Here is a 21,656-nt window from a genome sequence, read left to right on the forward strand (position 1 = left end):
TGAGCCTCTCCAAATTGACATGCAGGCAGACAGAGATAAGACCGTCTCCCGGGTACGTTGAGCTAAACAACTTGTCTCAGACTGTAGGGTTCTTTGCAGGGCGAGCCCTACACAATAAACTTAAGCCACTGACCTCGGATCAGTCTGGGAGTTCCCTGAGTGCAGCCCAAATGATTCTGTGCTCATGGGGGGAATCAGGTTTTTTTTTGTCTCAATCCAAAACTGTATAGAAGAGAGTTCCGGTTATGGAGAGGTGCTGAGAGGCAGCGTAATAGTAACCCTCCTGCAATTGTCAAGTTAAATCCTTACAAATCTACTCACAAACATTATTTGCTGTAAAAGGTGTATCGAATTAGAGTTTGAGGATGCCTACAAAGAAGAAAAAAGCAAATCAAGAGAGAACTAACACCGAAGAACAAGATATTCTGCTGGAATCTGACCACGCTGATGATACAGGAGAGATGGAGGAAAATGGCGACTGTGAATCGGCCAAAGTTGATCTTAACCCTAGTAATGCAGATGTCATGAACGCGATCAAGGGGATGGAAAAACGAGTCTCAAATAAAATAGATGGAGTATTTTCGATAATCAGAGAAGTCACAGACAGAGTGAAGGAAGCAGAGGAACGTATTTCATGGACAGAAGAGGAAGTCGTTCAACTTCGGGCTTGTACAAAAGCTTTGGAAACTCAAGTGAAATTGCTGACAGAGAAGGCCGACGACATGGAGAACCGAAGTCGGAGGAACAATCTGAGGATCGTGGGCTTGCCAGAGAATGAAGAAGGGCGAGATGCATGTGAGTTTTTGGAGAAATGGCTTCCAGCATTTCTAGAAATTAATGCTAGTGTCCCACTGGCTTTGGAACGTGCACACAGAATCGGCCCACCACAACGACGAAAAGAAAATTCAGAGGCGCCTCCACCAAGAACTCTTATCGTGAAGTTCCTGAATTACAGACAAAAATAACAAGTTATGAGAGCGGCTAAAGTTAAAGGGACGCTTATATATAAGGAGCAACTCATTCGATTCTATCCAGATGTATCTGCGGAAATTCACAAGAAACAGAGGGCTTACGATGAGGTGCGAAAACGACTACGTGACATGTATGGTGTTCATAGGAACTGCAAAGTTAACAGTTGATGCACAGGTTCAACAGTTCAAAACAAGAGTAGAAGTAGACTAGCAATGTTGTGGGTTGTGCTAAGTTGATAGGAGAGAGGTTTCCAGCACCTGCTTGTTCCTCACAGGTGTGTGGACCAATAGCCTTCATATAAGGAGTGAATAGCTAGGGGGGTAGGAGCAATCCACTACGGATAGGGAGGGACTTTATGGGATTCAAATTCAGGTTAAATGTATGTGTGTCGTCTCTTTCTGTATTTGTTTTTTTTTTATATTTTGTTTATGCTTCTCAATGCTTAATGAATATGCTGCAGGGAAAGGGTTTGGTCATAGCATCACTTATAAAATGTAATGTCTGAGACGGGAAAGGTAAAATTCCTTACATGGAATTGTAGGGGAATGGGTAATATTAAAAAAGTTAAACAAGTAATGGACAGAATTAAACAATTGCAGGCCAAAGTAGTTTTCTTACAGGAAACTCATATGAAGACAGGAGATACAGTTAAAATACAGAGGAGATGGCAGGGTCAGGTGTTCTCTAGTTGCTATACTTCAAGTGCAAGAGGGGTAATGATTCTAATCCACAAATCCATTCCTATATAGGTTGACAAAATAACTAAGGACCCAGCGGGTAGATTTATAATTGTCCAAGGATTTCTTTTGTCAGATAAAATCAATTTAATTAATGTATATGGTCCCAATGAGGATAATTCTAATTTTTACAATGATTTATTCCTCCTAATCTCTAACAGGGGATATGAATTGCACTATGGACCCAGTGAAAGATCGTTCAACAGGCATTGACAATACACACACCAAATCAAGAAAACTGATTCAACAGTTTATGAAAGATTTAAATCTGCTGGATATTTGGAGACATCTTAACCCTAACTCAATAGCTTACTCATGCTACTCTAGTACTCACCAAACATACTCATACTAAGTCCAGACAACGACTCTAAGGAAATTCAAAGTTTCTACATCCATCATGAAGGCCTTCTACACTTCAGCGGTTGAGAGTGTTCTAACTGGTAGCATTATCACCTGGTATGGGAACTCCACAGTTAGAGATTGTAGTACTCTGCAGAGAGTAGTGCCAAAGATCCTTAATATATATAATTTATCAACCGTCTCTGGTAGTGCGCTCAGCTGAACGTACTATAAGAACTCAACTCCCTGCTCTACAAGATATCTATTCCAGAAGAGTACTCCTAAGAGCCCAAAAGATTCTGAAGGACTCTTCTCATCCTAACAATGGATTATTCCTACCGCTGAAATCAAGAAGACGCCTATGTAGTCACAAAGCCAGAACTGAGAGACTCAGGAGAAGTTTTTATCCCCAGGCCATCCGAACACTGAACTCACACTATACTGACTTTGCACGCATTCACTCCTCAGCACTCTCAAACATTTCCCAACTCTGAACTCACACTATACTGACTTTGCACTCATTCACTACACAGCACTCATGACCCCCCCCCCCCCCCCCCCACATACACACACACACCTACAAGACTTTTAGCACTTTTACATCCCTCTCCCTATGCTACAGACCTTTTATTTATTTTCTTATTTCGTCACACGTCAAAACACACACACACACACACACACATATCTGACTTTCTCCAACTTTTGCACATCTCCATAGAACTTTTTATTTATTATTTTTGATTTCTCCTCCATCTACCCATGTCCTTGATTGCCTAGCCTTCGCCCCCCCCACCCCCCCCCACCCCCATCCCCAACACACACACTTACATCATCACTGTCATCACTTCACATACATACAGCACACTGCTTGCTACAGTAAGCCTCCTCTACATACTTGCTGCACACTGCCCCCCCCCCCCCTACATACACAGCACATTGTCTTCAGGATCTTCTCCAACACACATCCTCTACATACTTACAGCACACTGCCCCCACCTACACACTACACACACACACACACAGTCACTGCTCCACTTCCCTCCCGCCCACACACACATCTTCACTGTCATCACTCACATACATCATACATACAGTACTCTGCTTGCAAAAGGTTTCTTCCTTGGTAAGGGAGTTTTTCCTTGCCCCTGTTGCTCTTGGGTGCTCCTTGTTGGTGCCCCCCACCCAATCCCAATCCTCCCCCACCTTTTTTATGCAGCCCTTGCCACTTAATCTACTAAACCCCTCTTCTACTGCACTCTTTACCCCCATTAATGCACAAATAGGCTGACACCAGACATAATTTCACTGCATTTCTTACTTCCAGTAACTATATGCATGTGACAATAAACTTCCTTGTATCCTTGTATCCTTGTACTCACGTATTGATTATTTTTTAATATCTGCACAATTGCTTCCCAGGATTTCTGATTGTCAGTACCATAGCGTGGTTATCTCTGACCATGCAGCAGTAGCATTAATGTATATCAATAATAAAATGGTGAGTGACCCCCCTAAATGGCGTCTTCAAACAGGATGGCTTCAGGACCCATCATTCATAGAATTTCTAGGTAAACAAATAGACCTATACTTTGAAATTAATACATCTGAAACTTCAGCAAGTATAAGATGGGAAGCATATAAAGCATTCATTAGAGGTCAAATTATTGGCTTTTGTAGTTCAAAATCCAAACAATCTAGACAAGAGATGAAACAATTAGATGGACAGATTACCCAATTGGAAAAAGATATATATCATAACACAAATGATAATGCAGATGATCATAATAAATTACTACTACTAAGAGCCCGATATAATGAAATGTCAGCAAGTAGGGCAGCTGCAAAAGTTTTGAAGTTGAAACAAACTTTTTATGAGCAAGGAGATAAAGCAGGAAGACTACTTGCATGGCAGATCAAGCAAAGACAAACTGAGCGAGCTATAACAACAATTGAAGAGCCATCAGGAAACATAATAGATCCAGTGAAGATTAATGAAGCATTTAAAGATTACTATGAAAAGCTGTATAGTTCAGAATGCTCTCCTAATTTGGAACTCCAGACAGAGTTCTTAGATAATCTTAACCTACCACAGATTTCTGAGGAAGATAAAATTAATTTAGATGAGGAGTTAACATTGAAAGAAATTTCTGAAGCTATTGATGCGATGACTGCAGGGAAAACAGCGGGTCCAGATGGCCTTCCCATAGACATCTATAAACAATTTAAAGAAAAACTGTTAACTCCCCTTCTGGAAATGATGTTGGAAGCTTTTCAGGATGGCCTTCTCCCTGCGTCAATGAGGGGAGCGTTAATTACATTACTACCAAAACCAGGGAAAAGTAATACAAGATGTGAAAACATGCGTCCAATAAGTCTCCTCAACTCAGACACAAAAATATTATGTAAAGTTTTGGCTAAGCGCTTGGAAGTTATACTACCTAGACTGATAGGCGAAGACCAAAATGGTTTCATACAACGTAGACAGGGATTTCATAATGTTAGAAGGCTTCTCAACATTCTTCATTACCAGAGGGGAGAACAAGATATTGCCATCCTAGCCTAGCACTAGATGCCAAAAAGGCCTTTGATAGGGTTGAATGGCCCTATCTATTTGAATTACTGACAAGGTTTGGTTTTGGGGAACGATTTTGTAAGTGGGTTAGGCTACTTTATAACAACCCTGTAGCTGAGGTGCTAACGAATAACATGGTGTCCAAACCATTCACCATTTCCAGAGGTTGTCGACAGGGGTTACCTCTCTCTCCTCTCCTCTTTGCAATCTCCATTGAGCCTTTTGCAATCGCAGTTAGAAATCATATGGGCATAACAGGCATTACTGTTGGTCAAGTAGAAAATAAAATTGCCTTGTTTGCAGATGATGTTCTGCTGTTTTTAAAACACCTAAATAACTCCATCCCTGCTTTATTAGAACTCATTAGTACGTTTGGAAAGATTTCTGGATACAAGATTAATCATTCTAAAAGCATGCTTATGTTACTGAATGAGGGAGATGGACAACAGTTCAACCATGGTGTATCCACTTTTAATACCACTGATTGTTTTACATATCTGGGCATAAAAATTGTACCAACCCTTGAGAACATTGTGTCAGTAAATTATGATCCTCTTTTAGAAAATATTTCTGACTCCATTGAAAGATGGACATCATTACCCATATCTTTAATAGGTCGTATACATATTTTGAAAATGAATATTCTGCCCAAGCTCTTATACTTATTTCAAAATATCCCCTTGGTGCCTCCCAAACATTTGTAAGAATGAATAAATTATTTACCAATTTTATATGGAACAACAGGCGTCCTAGACTCCGCCTTTCACTTCTGTATTTACCATATGATAGAGGAGGGCTTCAGTGTCCTAACTTGCAGTGGTATTACTGGGCTGCCCAACTTAGAACCATTATGTTTTACTTTTCTTCTCAAACTATTCCCTCTTGGGTGGATATGGAATCATCTGCAATCGCATCAGGCCTGCCTCTAAGCTTGTATCTATATTCCTCAGAACTGAAAGACCTTAGGAAAAATATTTCTAACCCAATAGTCTTAAATATGATAAATGTATGGTATGAAATTAAAAGGTATTTAGGCATCCCCAATAACTTGTCTTGTTATAGCCCCATCTGGGGCAATACAAGGTTTACACCAGGCCGACTGGATGCAGGTTTTAAAATATGGGCAGATAAAGGGATTAAGACTGTAGCAGATCTATATTCATCCAATAAACTTATGTCTTTTGAGGAAGTGGTTCATACATTTGATATATCTAGAAAACATTTTTTTAAATTCTTACAAATAAGGAATTTCATTTTCATTTCTCAAAATAAATCTTTAGATATGCCATCTTTGTCAATATTAGAGAGGGAAGTGGTAAAAGATTGTTATAATAGAGGCTTAATTTCATCATTATATGGCATTATAGCGTCAGGGTCACAGGATTCCTCAGATAGCAAACTTGAAGCATGGAGGAAAGATTTAAAAGAGGACATCCATGTGAATGATTGGATGGAGGCGTGTAAGGAAGCTCAAACACAGACAGTAAATGTCAGATTGAAATTATTACAATATAAATGGTTGATGCGAACTTACATAACTCCTACCACATTACACAAATATAATGAAAATATCCCGGACACATGTGTTAAATGTATCACATTTAAAGGCACTCTACACCATTGCATTTGGGAATGTGAACATATAATGAAATTTTGGAAGGATGTGAAGTGCATGATAGATAAAATCTTAAATACCAATATACCAATTTCTGCAAAAATATTTATATTACATGTATACCCTCTAAACATGCAACTGAAGAGTAAGGAATATGCATTAATAGACATGTGTCTATTACAAGCAAAGCGTCTTATTGCTTTACACTGGAAGAATATAAAGGCACCAAGTATAGGTAACTGGTTGAAAGAAATGGCAATAAATATGTCTATGGAAAAGGCAACTTATATTGTGAAAGGTAAATATAGGAGGTTTGAGGAAATCTGGAATCCATTCTTATCTTTTCTTGAAAATGGTGGAAATGACGTACCAATGGCTGAATGAGAAGCTGTGTCAAATCTAATATGCGATGAGAAGCTTTTAGTTATTGTTACTTTTATTTATTTATTAATTTATTAACTATGTGTTTTTTATTATTATTATTATTATTATTATTATTAATAATAATAATAATGTCTTTGTCCTTTACATTTATGTTTTTCTTAAGTGTCAAACAAACATGTGTTGTATGTATACATTGATTATGTTAAAACTCAATAAAAACATTGTTCAAAAAAAAAACTGTATAGAAGGCCAGAAAGATGAGACGAGCTGAGAGGAACAGCCAAGAATAAAGGGAGACAGAAGGATAGAGATGGAGGAGGAGAAGAGAGAAATAGAGAGAAAGAAGCAATTTGAGGGCGAAGAAAATTAATTCACAGACTCGAGGAAGGAAAAGTTCTAGTCTGGATTTTGTCACTGATTGGATGCAATCATACAGCAGACAGCAGTGCTGGATAGAAATTTCCTGCTAGCAAATATCTTCTATCTCCAGTTGATAAAGGCCATAATTGCACAGGCAGGCACCAATGATGAGGATTTCGCCAGCTCACTGGGAGGATTACTGTTTTATTTCCATTGTATCCTGTTATTTTGGACCACAGCTCTCCTCCTCTTATCAATTTTCTGCTCTCATCTGCCTCGCGCTGCCTAATTGCTGCCAGCAGCACCTAACTCATGAAGCTGAGGCTGAGGCTGAACCACAAGCGACTCACAGGAGCAGTTAATGAGGTACACACACACCTTCCCTGGTGCTGCACACTGCTGCAGATGGAAAAACTCGAGTGGAGTTTAAATGAGTCCTTTCAATGCATTTGTCACATTATGGAAAACATATACGCGGATGCTGTGACTTAAGAGTCTTTTCTTAATCTGAAGGAGTGAAAAATGATTACCCATAATCATAAATAAGGCTCAAGAGAGCCTGTAAAGGACTATACTCATGAACACTCATGAAAAGCATTTCTGAACAATAATGAAATTAAAATAAAATAGATATAAGCCTATATACTTCTATAGGAATCTTACCAAGCCTAACCTTTCTTAGCGGCCTTACCTTACCGTACTTGATGCGATTTTTGTTTCACAAAGCAATATCCACTTGTTTGGAGATCATTATTTTGAGTCTCCATTGATTCAGCAAAGAATGTCTCATCATTTTTCATTGTCAAACACACACACACACACACACACACACACACACACACACACTGTGTGTTCACTGGGTGCTGTTTGTGTTTCACTAATTCACCGATTGGGTCAAATGCAGAAACCAAATTTCCCTCACGGGATCAAAAAAGTATATATACTTATATACATAATGCATGTATTCATATATTTATAAAAGGTAGAAAGGGAAAAAAGCCGTAAGCAGCATCCTTGATCAGCATGATAATAAACAAAACACCACTACCAACTTATATAACAAATAAGACTGGCCATTACCACGATAGAAGATGTTTCCAGATGACAAACAACAATAATTATCATCATGTTAATGTGTTAGAGTCTGCCATAACCATAACCATAACCATATACTCTTTATCTTCATAATCTAGACACAATACTCCCAGAAACAAACCATATATTTATTGAATGATGAGAGGATCATTTGGTTAGTGAATCAGGGATTGGTCATATTACTTCCGCTGGGGCTATAGCTTCAATATTTATATGATAATCCCAAATGGTCGTAAATGTAAACCCTGACCAGAATTCAGTTTGTTACTGCTCCTATCTTTTTTTTACTTTCCCTCCCAAATGGAGGGGAGGAGGAATTATTGGAGCATACTGGAAGGATTGGTCTGTGATTGCCAGAGTGGATTTTACATTTTGAGTACTGATGTGTACTTGAGTGTGTGTCTCTGTGTGTGTGTGAGTGATAGAGAGAGAGAGAGAGAGAGAGAGATAAAAAAGAGAGAGAGAGATGAATAGGAACAGTTAATGTCACAGTCCTAAATTGTTTTTTAGGGGGTGGCGTTTGTCTCTTTTGGGACTTGCCATTATTTTGCAGTTATATGCAGAATTGATTTTAATTAACATCACTGGTTCTTTTACTTATTCTTTCTCCCTCTCTCTTTTTGTTTTTCTGTTGTCGCTGAAGGTGCCGTGCCTTCGCTTTGTCTCTCCTTGTGGCTGTCACCATTGTGTCTCTTGTGCTGAATCCCATTCTTGGTCCCTCTCCCTCCAATCCCACTCAGCTTTGTATGGCCTCTCCCCTCTCACAAGGAGGAAGACCGGTAGGGTCATTCTCATTTTCCTGAACAAAATCAGCCCAGTTCTCCTTCATCTCCCCTCCCATCTCTCCTCTCATGCTTTCACCCCCTCTTTCTCTTTCTCTTTCTGCAGATGTTATGGCGTTTCCCTAAGAAACTGCTGTTTAGGGTTTTTTGTTGTATCCACCTGAGCTGCTATTTGATTTAGCTTCCATACTAAGTCTAAGTGAGTAAGGCCATTGGGATGGTCTGTAGTCTGTGTAGTGTGTGAGGTGTGTGTGTGTGTGTGTGTGTGTGTGTGTGTGTGTGTGTGTGTGTGTGTGTGTGTGTGTGTGTGTGTGTGTGTGTGCGTGCGTGTGCACGCATGTGTGTGTGTGTGACAGAGGGTTAAAGAGAGAGAGACAGACACAGACAGAGAGAATGAGTCAGTGAATCTATTTGGGCGTCCCTCTCTTTGCCTGCTTCCCGACAAGCTTCTCTGACTCCGTACATACAGATGAGGGAGCCGGCCAATTGGATAGTTTCCCTTTGCATTATTTAAAGGGTGGGGTCCTTCTTGTCGCCAGAGAGAGCGAGAAAGAGATTCCACTTCTCCCCACACTTCTTAAGAGTGTTCTGGAGAGGGAGAGAGTGCTGTGCTGGCAGGGGATCTGTCTCCGGAGAAAACGTTTAACTAGTTGACTGTTTTGACTAAGCCCCAATTGATCTGCACACTAACGTGGACGTCATTTTGATGTAGTTTGACACACAAGGAGTAACATGCCCGTCTTGGTCTTGGATCCTCTGACTGAGTAACTCAGACAAGTCTCTTCTTGGGACTAGAAGAAAACACAGGACTCGTGAGATCAAATCCACACACCACAAGTGGCCACTGAGCTCAGTTCCTGACTCTTCTGGAGTTCTTCGAGCGGAGATAAGAGATATCTTTGTGATTCTCCGCACCTCTTCACTTCTTAGCTTCACTTGTCGTGTGAAAGACACTATCTCTCAGCGCAGCTCTGCATTTGTAGTCCCTGACCATCTGAGGCATGTTCTTTGTAATGAAAACGGTGCTTTCCTGTATAGCTTCCCTGTGAAGGTAAAATCAATTTTTTGAAAGGCTATCAAGCAGAGGACAGCAGGGCACAGATGAAATAAGACATTTTAATATTAACTTACAGAGCTGTTTTGCATTTCAGCTTGAAACACTCTGTGTTGTGTCATTTGTATGTATTGATGTGTTGTTATATGCCTTGTAATTTCTGTTTTCAAAAATAATATGTGTGTGTTGTGTTGTGTGTCCATGTATTTAGATACATATACATGCCTAATTGTGTGCCTGTGGATGAGCATGTGCTTGTGTTTGTTAATAAAAAATCTCGTCCCACAGGTGAGAGGCGAGAGGTCAGTCAAGGTCGAGTCAGGGGTCAGACGGGATGAAGGCACAGAGCCGCACACTCGGCATGTGCTGCACACGGATACTGCTCCTCTCCCTCACCATGGCGCTGGTTGGCATTGGAATGGAGGTGCCGAGGCCGATGCCATACTCATGGAAAACAGGTGCAGTTTTCTCCTGGGAAAGTCCTCCTGATATGAGGTTTTGGCCAAAACGCATGCGACGCTTTTGGCCAAAATGATTTATAAAAAATAGAGAACAGTCAAGGTACAGTGCGAATAAAGACAATAGTGTAATAGTATACTACCTTGCATAAGACAGAATGACTGTTCAGAGTCAAGTGAAGTCAAGGGATGTAGATAAGAGGGACAGGATAGTGAAGAACGTTATGATAAGTGTCAATAATAAGAACACTACCACACACTATTGACTTTACTCGATTTTATTCAGAGCAAACAACTTAGGTTTGCTCACCTGTGCTTGTTCCTGCAATCTACCTGCACCTAACCAAGCTGTGCATGGACCCTGGGTTGATTTGTCATGATAAGTGTGTTGGGTTGTTACTGGTGTCAGGAGAGGAGGTACTCTCGAGTACCGAGGAGTTGGGTCTTCAAGAGGTTTTTGAAGACAGAGTGTGACACCCCTGCCTGGGTAGCAACTGGTAGCACGTTCCACCATCAGGGAACTGCAGATGAGAATAGTTTGGATTGCAATGAGTGTGTGGGCAGCAGTTTCTTTGGATTCTGATTCTTTGGAGGAGCGCAGCGGTCCTTGTGCCTTTATGAGAGCGCAGTGGTCGCATGGTAGTGTGTGGCTTTATGAGAGCGCAGTGGTCGCATGGTAGTGTGTGGCTTTATGAGAGCGCAGTGGTCGCATGGTAGTGTGTGGCTTTATGAGAGCGCAGTGGTCGTATGGTAGCCATGGTAGCCATTGTATACCTTTATGCATGCATTCAAGTAAGTGAGTGTGGAACCAGAGGGCAGCAATCATAATTTGAATTGGATTGCGGGCGGCTATAGGTAGCCATCGGAGCTCAGTGAGCAGTGCGGTAACATGACCTTTTGGTAGATCGGAGACCAGCAGCGCTGCCACGTTCTGCATTATCTGTAAGGGTTTCACTTAATAATTATGACCGCCGCGCAGCAAAGCGGCAGTCATATAGGTTTAGTCAGATTTTTTTTTTTCTTTTTCTTTTTCACATGTCGAAATTTCCGTCAAGGATTCCCGGGACACTGTAAGACCGGGGTACACGAAACTTGGTGGGCATGTAACCCCACATGGATAGCATGGAACCTCCTGTTTTCGTTTTGATCTGTAGCCCCCCCACTGGACTGGACCCCCCGAAAGGAGGGTAGGGCAGACACAGTTTTCTGTGAATATCTTGAGAACCGTAGGGCCTAGGATGACCAATTTTTTGCGTGTTTGCCTCCAGGGGTCATGTAAACCCATTCCATATGCACACATGTGCATAAACAGATACACACGCACACACATACATTCACAGTAATCCTACGTATGACACATACTCACACAGTAGACATATATACGCATGCATGCACATGCACACACACAGGCACATAAACAGACAAACACACACATGCACGCACACACACCCACCCACACACCCACACACACATAAACATAAACATGTACACGCACACATGCACACAATTCAAGAATTTCTCAGAATTATGAACAGGCAAGATGGGGGTGGGGTTGTATAAAATGTATATTACATGTGAAATCTGTGAACTAATCATGTTTTGGTACTTGTTGTCTAGCAGATACCAGTGAGAATTGAGTGTGCACAATGCAATTCAGTGAGACAGTTAGAATCATATATGCCTTTCAGCGTGACTTATTTTTGTGGAAAACATGTGCTGGACTGGGCGGCGGTCATATTTTGTACCGCTCTGCGGTACATCTAGTTGACACAAGAGTTAGGTAGATAAAATACTGTACATCATTGATTGATTGATTGATTGATTGATTGAAACTGTGGACACACTGTCTATGGATAGAAAGAAAAAGGTATTTGGATGTACATAGAGAGAAGGAGGTTCTTGGGACATATATATACAAAATATGATATATACAGTGATATGACATTGTGCAAATTAAATGTCATCAACATCAAATTTCTGGTCACATGACCTGGCCCTGTTAGACACTTAGACATTTGATCTGAGGGCCGTCACCCAGAACTGTGTTGGCCAGGATCAGTTAACATTACTCACCCTCTGTAATGGTCCCTTAGCCATCTGGCCATAAGTGTTGGCAACTCTCAAGAGACAGTGGAGCCAGTGTGTGTGTGTGTGCGTGTGTGTGTGTGTGTGTGTGTGAACGCCCTTTTCAAAGACCACACAGAAGTGCTTGCCTTCATGAAAAGATAATGTGCAGACTATTATGTCACCAGGCTCGTCAGAACAAATGGCCAGTTTTTTTGGGTCGGGTGGAAAGAGATGAGAGATGGCGATGCGTGGCCATCTGTCGGAGGTGCCGCGGGATGTGTGGGACCAGCTGGATGGACTGTCGTTGCCCCGTCCTTCTCTACACTTGCACTGTTCAGAGACTGGGGTGTCAAAGGGTCTGTGTTTGAGGGGGGGCACGTTCTCTAAACTCATCAAACTGGACGAAAGTAAGCCCCGGGGAGGCGGAGCTTGTTCTAGACATGCTCTTAAATGTCCAGATAAATGTGACTTTGGAACGTCCCTTTTTTGGATGGTGGTAGAGCCAAGCCAGACGGTTGTCGGCAACGGATGTTTGGAACTGTGTTGGCAAATGTGTGGAAAATTTGTGCTTGTGTGTGTGTGTGAGAGAGAGAAAGAGAGAAAGAGAGAGAGAGAGAGTTGTTCAGATGAGTGTGCTAGTCTGTATATGTGTATGTGTGTGTATTTGTTGACATGAAATAGCATATAGAGCAGCATGTATGACATTATGGGAGAGGTTAGGGTGGTGTGTGTGTGTGTGTGTGTGTGTGTGTGTGTGTGTCTAAGGGAAAGCTCTGGTGGTTTGCCAGATGAAGACCATGCCGTGCACAGTGTGTTCAGATCGAACATGAGCACTCCTGGGCATGAGAGGTGATGATTCCTTGAATGTGAAATCAATGCGGCTTTCATCATGAAGGAGCGTGCTTGTCGGAGCGCTCTGAAGCAGTGCCGCTGGGCTGATCCCCCCCCTCTCTCTTTCTCTCTCTTTCTCTCTCTCACTCCCTCTTGGTCCCTGTCTCTCGTCCTCAATCTCATTACATTTCCCCTCTTTTCCTCATTTTCTCTCTATGTATCTCTCCCCATCTTTTCTTTTTGTGCTTATTTTGCTCCGTTTCTCTCCTCTCTGTCCATTACTCTCTCCCTCTGCCCCTCTTCCTCTCCTCATGTTCGTCCTCTTCATCTGTGGGTCAGTCCTTTGCTTTATCTCTTTATTCTGTCTTTCACTTTGTGTCTGAAGTGTGCATTTACACTCTCTATTTCTGTCTTTTTTCCCTCTCTCTCTCTCATCTCTCTTGTCTTTCTCTGTCTATGACGTATGCTTTGTGACTCAATCTTCTCTTTATCACTCATTGTTCTGTCTCTCTCTCTCTCTTTCTTTCTCTCTCTCTCTCCATTATGCTCTGTCTCATTTCTCGTTTATCTCTCCCTCTCTACCCATGTCTTGTTTTCTCCTTCCCTCTCCTTCATCACGCTCTCTCTGTGGGCTCCCTAATCCCGTGTGTTTTGAGCGCTTGTTCATTATCCTGCCCCTTTGCCTTCTGAGTTATTGTTCTCTCTCAGCCTGTCCTGCTGGGATGGAGGGATGGCAGGGTGGAACAAAAGAAAGACAGCGAGCGGATAAAGGAGTAAGTTTCCGTCCGCAGCGAGCCCCTTTTCATTTCTCTCCTCCCCTTGCTCGAGCGCAACACTCCCTCAGAGGGCCGTAGGCCTCGTCTTCCTGCCTCCTCTCCCCCTCACATCCTCCTGGCCAGCAGGCTTGCTGGGGAGGTCTGCAGCGGTACTGCGGAGAGGTCAGCCGCAGGGAGGAGAGAGCAGCAGTGGGAGAGAGTCCCGACACTCTCTTTAGCAATATTGCATCCACAGGAGATGTCCTCCATGCTTAAATCAACAAGAAGGAAATTCAGCTGAGAAGCGAAGCTTGGATGTGCACAATCTGGCTTTGTTAATAAAAGTCGGAACATCTCCCTATAGGCTACACATATCAAAGAGAGGTTATATAACAGCTTACTGCTAAATTATACTTAGAGAGGGCTTATTTGACCCTTTTTACACAAAGTTAACTAGTTTCTTGAGGTGTTGATAAAACATCTGTGTCATACACAGGTGAAGGATGAAGCACCACAACACCCTTATCAACCCCCGTCTGAAAATGTTTAGAGTGGCCTGTTTGTGAGTCTGTTCCTTTACAGACACTTAGGTTTGATTGACATGTTGCTAATAGCATCTGAGCTTGCTGGAAAGAGCGAATGTTTGCCCGTTCGCTCGTCAGGTGTGAGTGGAGACTTGGTCCAGATAGGTAAAATTGGGGTGGTCCATTCAACAAGCTGGCAGACTTGACATCACTAAACTCAGTGGTGTAGTCTAGTTAGCTGTAGTGGGTATACTGTGATGTAGTCTTGTTAGCTGTAGTGGGTATACTGTGATTAACCCCAAATATTAATACGCATCCTTGCCTATTTTTTGTGGGTATACTGCGTAGTCTTGTGTATCACATAGACTACACGACTGACTAAACTGCAAAACTGAATGGCTCACTGAATCACATATTTTCAGACTTCGGCAGTCAAAACAACCTGTTTTTGCATTGGTAGACGTCCAAATACATGCGTGAACTGAAAACAAAGTTGTGCCTTTTTAGATTGCTAGGCCTACCCATGTACCTGTGTACTTTATAGCCAGATCCTGTAGAGGATCCTGCATGTTGACCTGTCATGCCCGGCTATGCCGTGCTGGGTGTGTCTCTCCATGGCTTTGGCCCTGTGTGGGTAATCTGGCCCGTATCGTCTACTGCTGCTGTTCTGTGTCACCTATAGGTGGAGCTGTTGCGGTGGGCCGTGCCGGGCTAACCGGTGGGCTGATGAGAGGGTGTTTAAAATCACCGCCTTCCTGTCCGCTCGCTCTCCCTTTCTGCTGCTTGGACCTAGTGTTAATTTCGTCAGACGAGACGAGAGGAAAAATGTTCGTCAACAACCTTTTTGGTGACGAGACTGCACTATTGTCCTGAAACACTGACTAAGACTATCGTAAGATGCATTATTGTTGAGGAAAAAAGACGAGACTAAAATGTTTTGCATGAAATAAAAACTAAGATAAAATTTCTCTTCCATTTTCGTCTACAAAATGAGAAGACAGAATAGCTGTTACCTTTTCAAAATATTCCGAATGAGTTCATGGTTCATGCGCAGCAGCTTTCCTGTAGGCTAGTCTACGTGCTGTTGCTGCAACCCTGTGGCTGCAGCAGGAAACTACATCGAACAAGAACACCGGAGATTTCTGCCAGAGTTAGGCTTTATGCCACAATGCTACATACCCAGAAGTTGAAGCTTCTCTCCTACATATACAAATTAACATCCCCCAGAATGTCCATACGAAAATTTTCAGCAAGTAATGTCAACTATTTAACTAGTTACACTGATGATGCAAAGTTTGCTAGCAAGTAAGCTAATATGGAAAGTTTGCTAGCAAGTTAGCTAAGATTGAGAGTTTGTGTTGCGTTTGGGCGTATATCGCCATCTAGTAAAACATTCATACTTGGGTCCAAGACAGTGTTTCTCAAACTTTTTCAGATGAAGGACCACTTAACTAATCAATAAAAAAGAAACGCACGGACCACCTAGCTAAAAAAAAAAAATAGACCTAGCAGTATATTAGCCTACACAATACTCACTGAACCACCTTGCTTATTGTCTTTGCACTTTCTTTAATTGTGTCAGAGGATTCATATGATTTAAACTGGCATATCTGACATAGACAGTGTTGTAGAACAGTTTGAATTTACATACAAGTTGGTTCAATATTGCAAACAACTCATCTATATTATATTTTACCACATCTGCTCGTGGACCACTTGGGATAGCTTGCGGACCACCAGTGGTCCCGGACCACACTTTGTGAAACACTGGTCTATGAAGATCGTGACAGTGGTCCAGTCAAATCTTTTACTCTCTATGGCCAAATCCCAGCCGAGCTATAACTGTAGCTCGACTTACCTGTGCATGTACTGACTGACTAGACACAATATTGTTATATTGCAAGAAAATTGAGATGTGTGAAACACTATTTGACTGAAATGGTAATAAAAAAAAAATTGTTATAAAAAAAGACTAAAATGTTTTGACTAAAACTGACTAAGACTAAGATAGCTTTAGTTTTCTTTTGACTAAAACTAGACTAAAATGACAAGACTTTTAGTTGACTAAAACTTGACTAACAAAAATGATATTTGAATGACTAAATATGACAAAGACTAAAAAGGACATTTCGTCACAAGACTAAGACTAAGACTAAATAAAAAATAGGTGACAAAATTAACACTACTTGGACCCCTCCAGCTCACCCATCTAGCCCAAAGCCTCCATTCAACACCTCCATTCCCTGATTGGCAGGTTGATTGACAGCTGGGTGTGAACGCTAATGGTAGCTTATTAGAGGCCATTTGAAGGGCTCTTGACTGCCCATGACAGCTGAGAAAATGCACCCGAGCTTCAGTACCATGTCATGGGGAAACCCGGCGGAAAGTCTGACTGATGGATGCAAGTAAGAGAAATGGAGAGGGGTGAAGAAGAAAGGAATGTAGGAGAGGGGATGACAAGAGAAGAGAGGGAAGAAAGGATAGGTGAAGTAAGAGGCGGTGATGATGAGGTAGATGCTCAACCTACAAATAAACTATTTGGTGAATCTCTTGTCATTTACTTGTCAGTTGTCATATGGTTAAGGTTGGCGTTAGGGTGTTCAGTGAACAAATAGAAAGATTGAACTTGAATTTCTTGAATCTTGAATCTCTGTGAAGTCTCTGTAAGTAGGCTAAGAATATTTTAGTGTTGCCTTTGACGCAGGCTTACATTGTATGTGGTTAGACTTCTGGGGGAATAATGGCTAAAATGACTCCCCACGGTGAAAAATACCCCCATGCCACCTATCAGTTCCATGGGCTTTGTGCTGAGATGGACTCACTGTGGGAGCATTGATGTGTCAGTGTGTGCGAGGCCATGCTGGTCTGTACAAGTGCAGAACACTGTTATATGCATGTAAGCTGTCACAGTGCGGCGGTTTCACCGTGAAACAATGCTACGCTGTGAAACGGAATCTCATGCCATTCTCTGTTTCTGGTCTGGTTTACTTCTGTTTTTGTCCTGCCATCTCTTTTTCCACCATTTCGTAGCTCAATGGCTTTGCATTTAATCATTTATTTATTAAGTCAGAAGTTGTTTACATTAAAGTTAGCTAACAGTTAGGCCATGAAAAGCAGCCGTAGTGTTAGTATGAGTGCTCCACTGGAATCGAACCTATGACCTGAGCAGTGTGAGCATCTTGGACGCGTGTTGACCGAGAAGTGTTTGAAGTCTTCATTCATATTCATGGGAGACAACCATCCCTGAAAGCAAAGAAACCCTCCCTGCCATAATAAACTGAGATTTGGGAATAATTTTGCTATGGCAGTGAGAGTTGCGATCATCCTTTGTTCTTCTGTGTTTGTTTGAGCTCATTAATTAAGAGTTTTATTCTTTCATTTCATTCGTCTGCGGGTTCATTAATTATCAAGGCAAGATGAAAAATAATCAGCAACCTCCCCCCACTCACACACACACACACATGCCCACACACACAACAGACACACATATGTGCACACACGCACACAAACGTAGATTCAATCAGAGACAAAAAAAATATTAATACACATGCTTCCTGTCTCTCAGTTATGCACACACACACACACACACACACACACACACACACACACACAAACGTAGATTCAATCAGAGACAAAAAAATATTAATACACATGCTTCCTGTCTCTCAGTTATGCACACACACACACACACACACACACACACACACACACACACACAAAAAACACATGCGCACACTCAAATATTTTTTAATGTTCAAAAGAGGTTAATGGTTACACTCCACACATTTTACATTATGCAAAAACAGATGCATAGTCTTTCAGGTCACTGATTTTGGCTAACATCAACCTGGCTCTTGGGGTGTACTACTAAGAGAATGGGCACAAATTGGTTCACAAACCCTTAGCATCTTCTCTGAAAATGTCCATTTCAATGTAACATCAGCAACATCATCACTACATGTTACAACAATGTTGTTAAGTGTTTATACGGCAACAGTATTGGGCCTTCCCCTTTCTCTACCGCTGAACCAGCATCCAATCTGATAGAATTGGAGACCCTCTTTTTGTTTGACTGTTGAGGTTTAGGGTCATGTAAAAAAAGCCCTGTTGGTAAGCACATTATTCACTCCCAGGCCATTGTATTGTAACCACACACACACACACACACACACACACAAACACACAAACACATAAACACATGCATATCTGAACCTGTGGTCACATCCAACCATTACAGAGACCTCCAACCACCAATACACACACACACCGCACCTAAAGCTGCAGTGAAACGATGCGTGGTAAAATCCAGAGTGACTTTTAAATCGCACCCAGTCCCCCCTTCCCAATCTAAATTGCCCAGCTGGAGGAAGATCCTCATCACTGGCCCCTCTCCCCTGTGGTGCACACTGACAGCGCCTGTCTCACCCTCCATCCTCGTGAAGCGAAGATAGAAAGAAGAGAAGACAGAAAAAGAAGCATCTTGCACTCATCGGCCCATGCGTCCTGCTGTAAAAGTCAGCAGAATTGGCTCGGTTCCTATTAGTGGGTAATTAATCTGTCATCTGCTGCCTTTTGTCAATGACGGAAGAAAGCTTTCAGCCTCTGAAAATGTGTGTGTGTGTGTGTGTGTGTGTGATTGCGTATGTGCATGTGTGTACATTGAAAGTTGAAAGAGAGCTATAAGACAGTCACCAGCTGAGAGTGCCGCACTCCTTGATGTGATATGACATTTCCATTACACTCGACAGCAAGCCTTTCCACACATGCATTTAAAAGGGTTCACTGGCCGAAACAGTGCTCATGACCCATTGTACAGTTGACTAATTAGATAATGACCTTTAGCCCCTTTAACCTAGGACACATAATGGAGTTAGAGGTGAATGGATGTTCATGGACTTTTACTCCTTAATTCATTCTTGGAGCGTGTGTGTGTGTGTGTGGGTGTTTGTGTGTGCCATGCATGTGTGTGTGTGTGTATTTGAGCCTGTGGCTGTGGTGTGTGTGTTAATTTAAATGGCATATGTATGCATGAGAGTGCAACGTGTGTATGTGTGTGTGTGTGTGTGTATGCATGTGTAAAAAAGGGTGTGTCAATTTCACGCTAGTACCACATGGCTGTCTTCACGGATATTCCATGAAAAACATTCTTTCTGTACTGTAAAATCGCACCCAGCCCCCAACACTGTCTAGCTGACTGACTAGCACGCATACAGACACACACATAAACACACACACACACACAAGTGCCTTTGTTCCTGTGTCTTCATTGACCCCTGTGTGACCCCATCACATTGCCACGGTGACGGAATGTGACACACCGTGCCAAGGGAGCTCTCCCTCCTCTCCCTCTCTGTGTGTGTCCACTAATGTGTGCATGTGTGTGTGTGTGTGTGTCAGGGATGGAAATTAGCCACCCGCCAAATGCTGGTAGTTTTGTGCGCTGCGGGTGAATTTGGTCAACTTACCAGCCACTGTGGCGGGTAGATCAATAGAGCTAGCATAGGCTACCACAAATAGTCAGATCCGATCTAATTGTAACAGGGTGGTACATAGGAAGGGCCAAGGGGCCAATCACAGTAGCCTGACTACGCCACCCTGAGGCCTAGTGCATCAGGGAATCTTTAAGAGATCGTACCTCTAAACAGACACAGCTCGTAGGTTCAAATATTACACAAGGGAGACATGAATTCCAGCAAAGCAAAAGATTTATTAATAAACAAAAGTTGGGAAGTGGAGATCTGAGGGTGGCAACTATGGACGTCCACACAAATGTTTTACATGCAAGCATTAAGAAAAGCTCACCTATTACACAGCAAAGGCACACTGCAAAGCGATAAGCAATACACAAAACCACACCACACGTATGATCAGAGTAGCCCCCCTCAGAGCCACCTCCCTACTAAATAAACATAAAAGTTACAAACAGAAGGACAAGACAGGCAACACAAAAAACAAAAATAAAATAACCAAAGCAAAACCAAGACAAGACAAGACAGCAGCACGACCCATGTTCCCCATCAGCATGACTGTGCTGCCTAAAAGAACAGAACACAGAAGATTAAACAAAGAACACACCACAATATACATGACATAAAACCACAAATGTCTACGGGGAGACAGCATGCCTGACGGTAGCAGACAGGGGCTACACCAGTGGAGTCTACATTGCTACTGGCTGCTGCCCCTCTTAAGTAGCACCACTGGTGCCAGATTGATCAAACGCCTATGCCCCGCCCCCTTCATTAGCACTTCCAGGTGCTATGGGGAAATAGCAGGCAGAGAAGGTCTACCTGCTACATAATTTTCATAGTTATTGACGGTTAAAAATAAGAAAGTGTCTGTAGGGATCATGTAACGTTACCAGCCGTAAATCGTGCTGATTTGAAGTTCAACAACTACCAGTGAGCCGCCACCTGCAGCATAGCCTATAGTCACTGGTGCAGTGCTTCACTTTTTGCCATTACTATTAAGAAACTGTCGCTATGCTTTCATGTGCCACTGCTAGCTTATTTCAGGATGACTGCATAAACAAATCTAGTGAGATCTGTGGATCTGCGTTGTATCTAAACAGACTAATATTCTCACGCGAATTTGTCTTTTGAAGTGGCCCGTAGCTATTTTAATCCGGCCCGCGACACCTTCACGAAAAACAAGATGACATGCTACTATTTAGACCTACGAGGCAAACAGGCGGACATCTCCACACCCATTCGTCGTGGTGGAATATCCCACAAACTTTTCATTCAAGAGATTAGGCTACATATCAGAATAAAAAGCAGAATTTACCGAACACAAAGGTGTAAAGCATTCCTTTATGCAATCAGCCGTTCCGGAGTAATCCGGTTTTGAAATTGAAGCAATGTCTACTAGGTCTCTAACTTTGGACTGTTGTAATACACGATACGGCCAAATACAAAATACATGTTAACAATATCGCCTAGATAACTGTAAATATTAAAACCAGAGTTTTTCCAATGTAGTTTCACAAAATGCTAAGCATTACGTTTCCTAAAGCTGAGCTGTGCATTTATTGTTCAGTGCATGATTTTATAACAGGCCAAACAGAAAATAAATCTGTTAAATATAGCCTTGATACCTGTAAATATTTAAA

General features: G+C 42.1%; 1 protein-coding gene across 1 annotated transcript in view; it reads left to right on the forward strand.

Annotated features, from left to right (window-relative positions):
* Positions 1-21,656, forward strand: part of thsd7bb (thrombospondin, type I, domain containing 7Bb) — an 82,375-nt gene that overhangs the window by 8,653 nt on the left and 52,066 nt on the right. Inside the window, exon 2 of the mRNA XM_042081619.1 lies at positions 10,199-10,368. Coding sequence (XP_041937553.1) covers positions 10,245-10,368 — 124 coding nt within the window. The 5' untranslated portion in view covers positions 10,199-10,244. The remainder of the gene's footprint in view (positions 1-10,198; positions 10,369-21,656) is intronic.

This window comes from Alosa sapidissima, chromosome 23 (genome assembly GCF_018492685.1).
Source record: "Alosa sapidissima isolate fAloSap1 chromosome 23, fAloSap1.pri, whole genome shotgun sequence".
NCBI classification, from domain to species: Eukaryota; Metazoa; Chordata; class Actinopteri; order Clupeiformes; family Clupeidae; genus Alosa; species Alosa sapidissima.